At 42.4% G+C, this 11,899-nt stretch overlaps 1 protein-coding gene across 2 annotated transcripts; it reads right to left on the bottom strand.

The window, feature by feature from the left end:
* Positions 1-1,966: 1,966 nt before the first annotated feature.
* Positions 1,967-10,990, bottom strand: LOC148035089 (tubby-like F-box protein 6). 2 transcript variants are annotated; one of them, XM_087680041.1, is made up of 5 exons: positions 10,813-10,979; positions 9,774-10,610; positions 9,596-9,686; positions 3,146-3,278; positions 1,967-3,063 (listed from the first exon to the last, which is right to left on the bottom strand). In XM_087680041.1, the coding sequence occupies exons 2-5, from the start codon at positions 10,116-10,118 to the stop codon at positions 2,427-2,429; spliced, it is 1,206 nt and encodes a 401-aa protein (XP_087536167.1). In that variant the 5' UTR covers positions 10,119-10,610; positions 10,813-10,979; the 3' UTR covers positions 1,967-2,426. The 2 variants fall into 2 exon arrangements, with proteins under 2 accessions (XP_087536167.1, XP_087536168.1); XM_087680042.1 differs by having other exon boundaries at positions 2,829-3,063; positions 3,240-3,278; positions 10,813-10,990.
* Between the last annotated feature and the right edge of the window lie 909 nt (positions 10,991-11,899).

Raw genomic sequence — 11,899 nt, 5'->3', positions numbered from 1 at the left:
ATGCAACTATCCTATCATGGGTTGATTTGGTCTCTTGGCTTGGGCTTGGTACTTATGTTTATCAAGGTGTTATCAATGGTATTTATGTACTTTTGGATTATGTATTAAGCTTTGCTCAATGGGTTCTATATCTAACAATTCTCTTCATTTACCTTTTAAGACCTACCTTGTGCATGATATCTATGTTTATTACATGTCTGACTCACTGCAATTGTGTAAGTCTTCAATGCCGGTTGTGTCTAGCTTCTTCCCTCCTGGTTGCTCATAGTTGGTTGACCTATTGCTGCAATTTATTATAGTAACTTGTCATTTCAATTTTATGCATTCTATATTAGAGCAATCACCTGGACATAGTCTTTTGCTTACTAGTTGTGAACAACTCATTACTACAACAATACTCGTTCCCCACTTGACTTAGCAGTGATTTTGGGGCTAATTTGCAAGGTATTACAATAGTTTGTTTTGCCCTTTTGTGTACTTGCTTAGTCTTATGAATAGTGGTTCTCACGACAGTGCTATCTTCGATATTGAGAAATTGGATGGGACCAATTACAACTACTAGAAGACCCAAATATGACAAACTTTGGTGCAAAAATTACAAGTTAAACCACTCAAAAATGGAGGTGCCAAACCTAAAAATGTTACAATCAAAGATTGGAATGAACTGGATGAGCTATGCAAATCCAAAATCATTTTATCACTCTCTAAGCAATTTCACAACAATGTTGTAACCGGAAATCAAATTGCTTAGTGTGAGCTTACTAAAGATATTTTTTTGGGGAGACGCAAAAAATATAACTGAATAGTTGACAAAAAACACAAATGACACGTGCTTCCATATGACAAACATTGATGGGTTTGAAAGTATAATTTGTGTATATCCCATCATAAGTGGCCCTAATTTATGGTGTTTTTAAAACCCAAAAATACATCTAAACATTTGATGTTTACTGCTGTTCAGAACAGCAGACCGCAGTAACAATAAGGTGGAAAAAAACTCCATTTTACAAAATTGTGATTTTCATGTCTGGAACCTCCGTTTTCTCATCCCCAAAGGGCAAGTATGTTTCCTTTTTCCAAGAGGGTCAAAATCACTACTTTTAGGCCTCTTGCTCCATCCAACCATTACATATCTGTTCCAACTATGCATGCTTCAACATCTAGTCTTCTCCCTCGGATATTCCTCTAATGTTCTTTGGCTAACACAGTCAGCAGCTCTACCATCAACACTCAACTCAATGCTTCGCACACACAAACCCCGTTACCCCACTGAACCAGCCTTTCTATGCTAGAAGACTACAGGACAAGCAACTTCACAGCATAGTGATAGCATGAGACCAGCAAGATCAGCTTGTGTGGACTATGAGCAACTAAAGCATTGCTCCATCAAACTTAGCACTATCCAGCCATTGGACTTTAGATGAACTTGCTGGCAAGAAGATATTCATTGCTCCAAGGGTGCAAGCATAACATCATGGCAAAGGAAGACGAGCTCAGCAAGTTTAGCAATTCTTGCTATGCCAGGAAAACGAAACAAAATTAATAAGTGGCCACAGAAATACTTTGAACATTAAATGCTGGCTGCACACATACACAACAAGCACTAGTGCTCTCCTGGCCATTGTGGAATGTTGCTGTATAGTAACTAGAATTCTTCTGTTGATGCTAGGCACTTGCTGATTCAGTTTTTCGCCCATCCCGAGCATGCAGGCCTACAAACATGGACTTCATCTCACAAGCACATGGCCATAGTCCTGTCTATTACTGTATCATTCAGAAGCTGAGAATTAAGCTCGTTATTAAGAACCATTCTATCCACCTCTTGTCAGGTCTTTGAGCAAGAACTCTGATTACCCCATCCACAAAAAAGCTTCTCCTGACACATACTGCTTACCGCCATTTCACATTGATGATATGAACATCCATTAATTTATGCGCACTAGGATCAATACAGTAGATAATCATATGTGTTCAAAGCTAGGACCTTGTATTTACTTGATGGATCAGACTGCAATTCTCTGGGACTTTGAATAATTTACACTCGGCAAAGTTTGGTGATCAGAATCAGATGATGTTCCAGTTTACAATCACATGATAGAGTATTGTTCTGACAAGTCCATAAAAACTTAAGGAACAATTATCGGTGTTGTTCCAACTGCAGCTTTTACAGCCCTTCCATATTTGGCTATGATAGAACGTCACAACTCACAACTGTTGCTATGATGAGAGTAGTCGTCTGATTGGCTGAGTGCTTTGGTCTGCAGGTAAAAGTATTGAGTTTAGTACAAGGCAACTTATTTGAACTGCCATTGTTTTTAAGAGAGAGAGGCCTGAACCTATTTGGCTTTTCCTGTTCCAGGACAACATCATTGACTGCTAAAACATAGAATCAGATCTTGCTACTTGATTATCTCGAGTTGTCAGAATTATTCACATGCCAGCTTTGTGCCAAAACTGGTCAAACATATCGAGAAAGCTTGGAAGGCTGACAGAGGATAACGGTAATCCATGGTGAATATATCCTTGCCAATCTTCCCAAACTGTAGTAACACCTTTTCTTGTTCACTTTGAGGTATAGAAGGATTGTTTGGTTCAATCGCAGCTACGAGCTGAAAATTTTTAACTGAGGCAACTGTTACACGCCCTCTAAAATTTAAGCACCAGCACTGTAACTGTTCATGCCATCTAGGAGACTTGTTCTTCAAGACCAATGGAACCTTGATTTTTTCATCATAATCAAAGCTCACAGTCCTGCCAGAAGATATGGAAGAAAAAGATTCATCCAAACATCTAGAGGACTCATTAGCAGTCGAGATGTTCCCTCCTACCTCCATGACCGATGCTGGGACAGAATGTAGTGTGCAATTCATGCGACGTGGGCCTCTTGTGCCCAAAACATTCAGTTCATAAGCAATGTCTGCAACATTGCAGCTCCCTGACGGAACTTTCGGGGATACTTGCTGTGAACCTATGCACCTGCAAGCTCGGGTAATTGGTACCAGCGAGTAATTTTGGGGAAGTTGGGTTTCATAAACCTTGAATTTAGTTGCCAAAAAGTTAGACCTGCAAAAGGAAGCACAATGATTATAAGACTAGTTCCAAAAAATATGAAAATTAATGGTCCAACTAGGACAAGACTATTGACCTTAATATGCCCACAGAAGTATTGCTTCTTCTGGACATGTTATCTGCATTCAGAGATATTATGTACTCTGTACTTGTAAGTCGCCTAGACTTACGAGCTGCGAGAAGAAACTTGCTATTTCCAGCCGATAGGTCTGCATAACAACCAAAGATTTATATAATGTGCCAACAGCACCAGACCATGAACCATAACAGAGCAGGACAGTACAAATACTTTGCACTAACGAAAAAGAAAAGAGCGGAACCATCCTCTGCCTAGATTAACTTGTGCATACCCACATAAGGAGAATACATAGAACAATAACAACAGTTAGCCTGAAAACTAAATATAAGCCACCATACAGTGCAATACCATCCATTAAGTTATTGATAAGTATTAATTCAAAATTGGTCCTCAATTATTAGCAAATTAATTTCAGCTATTGGACAGGCCCAAAGAGTCAAAACTCAAAAGGTGCTCATTGGGAATTGGTACTACCCAACTCTATTTAAGGGAAGCCAAGGAGGGCCATCTTTTATCCCCAATTCTATCATCTCACTTTTACCAAACATTCAGCCCCATCCTGCTACCACACCTTGTCTTCTCCATTCATAACCTCACCAAAGGTAGAATGCTGCTGTTGCTGACCTAGCGATCAACCCTACTGTCCCAGTGAACATCTCACTGCTGTACACTGCTGCCCTGCCTCAAAACATTGGAGTATGCTGCTGTCCAACTGCTAAAAATGCTGCCCATGTCGACTACATTGCTGTTCTTGCATCAAACATAGCTCCTTTAGCCTGCCACATTGTTGCCATATCTGCATTAACTGCTGTCCCAGACAGCCATGCTGTTGCAGCTGCTCAAAAACACAGCTCCATCCGACTGCCATGCCTATCACTCTAGTTAGAGACAGTTGCTTCGAGAGATCTATTTTGGGTTCTGAGGGTGGAGAGATCAGTTTTAGGACAACCCACAGCAGCTGGACTACCTACACAGTAGGGTCACCTGTTCTGGAGGTCAAATTGGCGCAACAAAAAACAGGGAAACCCTAACCAGCAGCAGACAGCCTCATTGGAAGCATCCTCAGTAGTAAGCAACACCATCTGCAGCCCTTTCAGGGCTGTCAACAGAATTTGAGCTGGGCAACAGCAGCTAGGGCCTCAATGCAGGCAACCTGTTTTAGGCAGCATTCTAGACTGGAAATTGATGCTGGTCATTGTTATAGGACTGAAAATCATATTCTTCTCTTGTGCTGTTTCTCTCTCCTCCATACCTGATGCATGTGCAATCTAGTAAAGAAAAATGTGTAGCTTCAAGCCTCAATCTTGAACCTGATGTATAGCTGTTGGGAATTTGCTGATCCCAACTTTGTAACCAGCAAGGATTAATGTTGCACGGCCACATTGGGATGTGTGCATGCATGGCTCAGTTAAGGTTGTTTATGTAAATTCAGACAGCAGATTCGGTACGATGTGGCGGTCTTAGGGTCGCATTCGTGCATACCATACATGGTACATTCCGTGTGGTACCATACTGTACGAGCGTTCCGTATGGTACCGTGCAGTGTTCCATGTGTTCCAGTAGGCGCCCACCAGATTCGACTATTGCAGACTGCACGCGATTTTGAAATTTCTGCCTGTTGAACACATGAACATTGGGCCTTGGCTGATAGGCATTATATACCTTTTGAAAGTTGTTCTCCTCTAGGCTCTTTCTAACTACTACTCCTCTCCTCTCCTATCCCTCACCTCAGCCCACTATAAAGGGCAGCCCCCCTTCTCACCTCTTCATCCAAAAATTAGCCTCCTCCAATCTTCCCCTCTTGGGCTCAAGCTTGAAGCACCTTCAATACCTTCTCTTCCTCTTGCTCTCCCTTTCCCTCACCTCCTCTTCCTCTCCTCTCCCTATCTCTTGCACTCTCTCTCCCTCTTGGGCTCAAGCTTGAAGCACCTTCAATACCTTCTCTTCCTCTTGCTCTCCCTTTCCCTCACCTCCTCTTCCTCTCCTCTCCCTATCTCTTGCACTCTCTCTCCCTCTCTTCATTTCATGCACCTCCCTCTTCCTCTCCATATCCCTATCCACAATGCCAAAGCCTCTTCATGAAGCTTTTGGTCTCTACACCACAAATCTTGTGAAGGCCTTGGGCAATACAAATTGCTATTGTTAAACTTGCAAGTTTTGAGGAAAGACGATGACTAGTAGCATGATGAGGCTCATCATCCGCTTAACCAAGATAGGTGGTCAATGCGGCCCATGTCCTTCCATCCCTCAATCTATAGTGGATGAGATCATGAAGTACTCTCCCCCCAAGTGGCCATGTGTCATGGAGCATGACAAAAGCTCAAGAGGAGGCGGTTCCCCCCAACATGTGTTAGCAGGTATGTCAGCTCGTGTGAGTCTGAGCTGCAGAAGCTGTTGTGCTAAGAAATGCACTTAGCCACTTAAACAGCCCCAAAACATGCTTATTTTAGGCTTACTTTAGCCAAAACCCTAAAACAAGGAGCGGATCGAGAAAGTTAAGTGGGAGAGAATCTAGAACCCTAATTTTCTATAAATTGGCAGCCAGCCCTCCACTCTTTTACAATCTCGTTTTTGCAGGTTTCAGGTGTTACCAGCTTGCTGCCCACACCCCAATCACGGAGGACATCTCAGCCCTTGCTGTCCATCACTATTCCCTCAGTCTGGCGCCTGTTTCCAGCCCTCCACACGCTGATTGCTGCTGTTTCTGCCTAGTGACTGACTGCTGTTCATCTGCACTACTGTCGTACAGCCTGCCACACCAGCAAACTGCTGCGTTTGCAGGCTCTAGTTGCCGCCCTGACAGTTTTCTCTCTCCTATCTGCAGTCGCTGCAATCTTTCTCTCCTGCAGGCTGTCCTGCCTGCATTTTCAGTCTTTCTCTCTCCTGCAGGCTGTCCTACCTGCGTTTTGTCTTTCTCTTGTGCAGGCTCCGTTTTTAGTCTTTCTCTCTCCTGCAAGCTGTCCTACCTGCGTTTTTAGTCTTTCTCTCTCCTGCAGGCTTCGTTTTTAGTATTTCTCTCTCCTCATTGCTGTCTGCATCAGATCCAGCTTCTCACTGCTGTGTTTGCTGGTGTTCGACATTCGAAGACTGCCTTACTGCGATTTGGAATCCGTTCAGAGTACGACACACTCTCCAACTCATTACCCCTACCCTAATCCTAGAGATACAGGAGTTCAAGGTTCAATATTCATTCACTACATAGTGTGTTTGCTGCATGAGCATCGTATTATTAGTAGTCATATCATTTCATTTATTCACTGTGTTCATTGTCTCTGAGTTACTGAAACCCTAACCCTAAATGTGTTCTTTTTATCAATCTGTGCTTTGTCGTACGGTTTCTGTTTATGTTTCTGTGTGAGGATATTTTTATTTACATGGTATCAAAGCCTAGTACTCTCTGAGAAACCTAGGCCTTTGATCTGAAAGCTATTCGCAAGAAGCAAGAACAACAGTAGGTTCAAATGACTTCGAACACATCAACACCGATTTAGTCTCCAGATCAGCCTATGCCGAGAACAAAGTGACAATGGGCCGATCAGCTTGCTCCACAAAGTTCCGACATGGTGGGAGAAACATCTGAGTACATGGAAGAAAAGATAAGCAAGCTGACCTCTGAGGAATATAAACTGATCATAGCCTATCGACAAAAGAAGATTAAGGAGCTCGACCGAAGGATTGCCCTTCAAGAAAAGCTTCTAAATGAAGGTATGCATGGATTTCACTCTTTAGATGTTGCACGTAAGTCTGATAGTATTGCAGGGCTGTCGAGACCTCCATCAGGGATGGGCCTCCCTCTTGGAGAGCAAGATCCAGAGTATGTTCCCTTTTTTCAAACTCTTGCGTCCTCTCCGGTCCAAGGTACTTTTGATTCGTCTTTTGTGCCTTCTTTTTTTACCTCTTCTGTTTTGCAATATACTGGTAGAGATCATGTGGAAGAAAAAGTCCAATCTATTGACTACGGAAAAGGTCCTTTAGAGGACCAATGCTTGTATGTTAACACACGTCGCGGGGATTATAAGAAAAAGCCAAGTAACTCTTCTTCTGTCCTTTCTTCTTTTCCGTCTACTTCACATAATCAAAATGAATTTGTTGTTCCTTTCACTTCATTATATGGTGAATCATCATCTTCACAATTTTATTTTGTCTTTAAATGATAAAAATGAACAAAAAGAATCTGCATCTCATACACCTCACTTTCAAAACCCACCCATCCGCTGCTTCACCTCTTCCATTTACACCATTTACATTTCCATTTCAAACACCTCATGTTGCACTGCACATCACTCCAGGGGATTATGGAAACATAGGCACATCCTTTAGGACCTCATCTTTCCCTCAGCCAGGTGGTATTCCACCTACCTCATACACACTTTCAGGATCATTGCAACCTGGGTATCCCACTCAATCTCTCCCGAGTATGGATCAGTTGCCTCCACAGCTTGCCTCCATGGCATTGCCTAGTGGACCTTCTGGTCATAATGTTGTATCCCAGCCTTACTTTGGACAAGGATACTGTGTCCCAGTGCCCCACCTACACCGGCACCTTATGGAAACATTCATGTTCCAGTGCCTCCGCATCAATCGGCACTCATAGAACACTCACAGCCTACTTCTGCCTACCCAACTCTTCCCCCTTCTTCTTACTCTTATCAGACACTCTCACCTCCATCTTTCCCACCATTATCTTACTCCACCCACTCGACACCTCATGGTTCTAGCTCATCTTCTGCCAAGAATGCATTCAATGACAAGACTCGTTTTAACGGGTCAAACTTTACTACTTGGTCGAATTTGATGAGACATGTCCTTGATTCACAAAACCTATGGGTTCTAGTGCAAGGGTTGGAACCCCAACCCGATTCCGCATTTGTTTCATACGAGGTCGTCCACTCATGGAAGGCTAGGAATGCCTCTGCTATTGTCGAGCTAATGTGCAGGGCTTATTGCCAGAGTTTCATTCTCAGCTTCAACATTTTGACTTAGTGTCAGAGCGATGGGCACACTTGACTGACTGCTATGTGGCTCGAGATAGGACCCGTCGTATTAATCTTGACCATGAGCTTCAGCTTTTCAAAGTCACTGACAAAGTCAAGTTGCCTGAGTATCGGCGTCTCCTCGCTGAATTCTCCACTACGGGGACTCCCAAGTCCTCTAACGATCAAGTCACATTGTTCCTAAATAAACTCCCCAAGAAATACTTCAATTTTGTGAAAGGAATAGTTTCAAAGCCTACCATGCCTACATTCTATGAATTTGAGTGTCAGTTATTGCATTACGCACGGTTGTTCAATTAGTTTCATATGAATTCCTCTTCAGAGGGGGCTCTTCTTGCTCATTCTCAGAAAGGGCACCAAGGGAAGGGCAAACCAAACCAAACCTCCACTCAAAATCAAATCAAACTCAAAAGCTAAAATTACCAAGAAGATACGTATTGTATTCTATGAGTTAGACTTAACATCAGAAATCTGAGTTTACCTTGTGTTTCATGTGTATTGTTTGAAAGAATGATTGGGACAAGGTGAGCATATTGTCTCAATGGAGGAAGTTCCACTGCTTGAGGACACAACTCATTATGTTTCGCTAGACCCGACTTGGTAACAAACAACTTCAATTTGTATGCAGCTAGGCCAAACTTATAGTTTTGTGCTTGTGCCTCTTGCGACTAATTGACTACACAAACAAGTATTGAATGTGTAAAGTGAAATAGGTATCGAACATCAACGCTTCCATTGCACTCATAGACACCATGGAATCAACTCACTGCACCGCATCTAGTCAATAAAAAGAAAGAAATATACTATCCTCCCACTTGGTAGCCACATCTAGCATTCTTTTAAGGTGTTAAAAATTTATTGAACAAATTAGCACAAATATGTGTGAGAAGATATATTGGAATTCCTTGATCAACTATGCAGTATAAACCTAAAGTACAACTAGGTTGGGAGCTTGTAAGTAGAAGTGATATCCACAACACACAAGTTTTCACATGCAAATATTTATAGCAGGAGCTATCTTCTCAACCCAAACCAACATGCAAGCATAAATACAATGGCTGTTCATATGGAAAAGTAATATGAGGTCTTCTAGCATATACCCAAAGAGTTAGGGCTTTGAATGACAAGAATGAACAATTGTGCCTTTCAATTGAAACAAGCAACTACAATTTGTATGCAGCTAGGCCAGACTTATGGTTTTTTGCTTGTGCCTCTTGCAACTAATCGACAACACAAACAAGTACTGAATGTGTAAACTGAAATAGGTATTGAACATCAACATTTCCATTGCACTCAAAGGCACCACATAATCAACTCACTGCATCGCATCTGGTGAATAAAAAGAAAGAAAGATACTATCCTTCCACTTGGTAGCCACATCTAGCATTCTTTTAAGGCGTTAAATTTTTATTGAACAAACAGCCTTTCCTTTCGAGGTTGCAAAAGGACTTACTGCTGGGTGACAAGCCAAGGTAAAGGTAATAAGTAGAATTGACCTTGTCCCGCTTGATAAAGCATTGCATGGGTTTATCCCTTGGGCCCGGCTGCCAAGAAGAGATGTCATGAGACAATGGTCATAAAACAACTACAAACTGAATATCATTCAACAATATGATGATCAAAAGTTTCACCTGCTTCAGAGAGATGGGAAAGGTGAGCTTGCCAGACTCCTCAGGGTTTTTCACAAGCTCTTTGACTGTCTCTCGCCATGACCTACAAACTGCAGAGCATGCAACGACATCCTTTCGTGCAGGCCACACCTCCTCTGCAGATTCAATTCTTTGCAACACATTTGTGAGAAGCTCTGGGGGTAAATTTGCCCAGCAGCTCTGTTGTGACAATTCAGAAAGACTGTTGTCTTCAGATGCATCAGCAACTGCACTTTGCTGAAAAGAAGCCGTGCAACAAGAAAAACCTCTTGCAGTCTTACGGCCCTTCATACTCTTCAGATCAAACAGACTGTTTGTAAGGGGCATTAAAGATGTTATACTGCTAAAGACCTAAACTCCACAGGATGTGAGTGACAAAGCAAAGATTTCTGCATACATCCAACGCACTTCTATGGTGTTTGCAACAGCTCACGGCCCCAGTAGACAAGAATACACTTCAAAGATGGTCTAAAACTTCTTCGTTAGAAACGATGTTTTGAGCTACTAGTCAAATACTGCCTCGCCTTACTGTGAAACGGCATGCAATCCTTAATAGTCCACCTCTAAAGACAGATAGTTTCCTCTTGCTGATTGTCGGATCAATCTGCAGAGAATACGCCTTCTCAAGGAGCTCAATGGCACATTCATAACAGCTCAAATAGCGCCTCCAATTGGTCACACACGATCACAAAGGCTGAGCTTGGACATAGACAATGAGCAAAATGCGCTGTCACAGAGGCGGATCTCCGACACAGAGCCCCTCATTAAACGAGATCAAGAAGCCTGCTGTGATCTGCTAGAGCCCTAGAGTGGCATGACCTGCAGACAAACCACCGAACAGGGTAACTGAAAGAAAAGGACAGAGAGACGATACAAAAACGCAACTGTCTGGCAAGCAAGAAATTCTTTAAAACACACTCATCCAATACACAGAAGAAGAAGAAGAAGAAGCAGAAGAAGACGAAGAACGAGAAGAAGAAGAAGCAGAAGAAGACGACGAACGAGAAGAAGAACAGCTAACCTGTGGCCTGACATTGTACACGATCTGCGTGCTGTAACGTTCCTCCATTTCTTCAGATACTAAGGTCTCCCATCTCGACATATATGTTACTTTTATTCCTTTTTTGGCCTTCTCTCTCTCTCTCCCCCACCCAGAAATGCCACATTGCTACACTCGCATCAAAATACTTTGAGTGTCTATTAATGAAAAGGCTTTCCGATCTTCGTGAAACCTTCGATACAAGTGATTTACCACTTGACGTATGATTATGCAAAAATCCACCGAGGGTCGGTCTTGCTTTGCTAGCCTTAACCTCTTTAGTCTCTTATAATAAATAGTTTGTATTGATCAATAAAGAAATATCTTCAATTACAAAACCTCAAGGGCCTTACTAAAGATGAGATATTGGCCACATCATGTATGCTTAGTATCTTAAGTTTACCAATTAGCTCCCATACACCACTAACTTTAGAGACTCTTTGTTTAAGAAGGCAGATTAGAGATGCCATGAAAAACCACCTAATTTATAACGAACCAAATGAGGCCCAAGGCAACCAACCTAACCAACTGCACACCAAGATACCTATGCTCCTTAAGCGGATCAAAGGTTTCCAGCACCCATGCCTGCAAGTTTTTGGGGGGAATGACTTAAAACCAACATCTAGATCCACTCGAACAAACAATCATCCCAAAAAACATGTTGGAGGTCCTCTATGCCACAAATGCATAGGCCATCAAAGATTCCTCTCTTTTTCAACTTAGTGCCATAAAACATGGCTCCTGACATCACTCTCCAAAGGAAAATCCAATCCTTGAGGGGAAATCTTAAGGCTCACGTGTTGCCAAAGCACTCTCTAACCTTGTCCACACTGGGAGCTTGATGCCCCAAGCTTCATACAACACATTACAAGTCTTACCATCATCCTTCAATATCTTTGTCTTGACACTCTTTGTGTTGAGTGATTTGGAGAGATCCTTGCCCTCAACCCTTAAATAGGTAAAAATAGCATTCTTTGCAAAAGCCATCTTTAGGTTGCTACTTTTCTGGGTGGCCCATTAGCTAGAGCCCCTTGGTTCACTTCTCCATGGCTTGGAGACAATTAGTTCC

Source organism: Lygodium microphyllum, chromosome 6 (assembly GCF_053477565.2).
Source record: "Lygodium microphyllum isolate KBCC chromosome 6, Lygodium_microphyllum_v1.1.10, whole genome shotgun sequence".
Lineage (NCBI taxonomy): Eukaryota > Viridiplantae > Streptophyta > Polypodiopsida > Schizaeales > Lygodiaceae > Lygodium > Lygodium microphyllum.
This window is presented reverse-complemented; position numbering and strand designations above follow the sequence as displayed.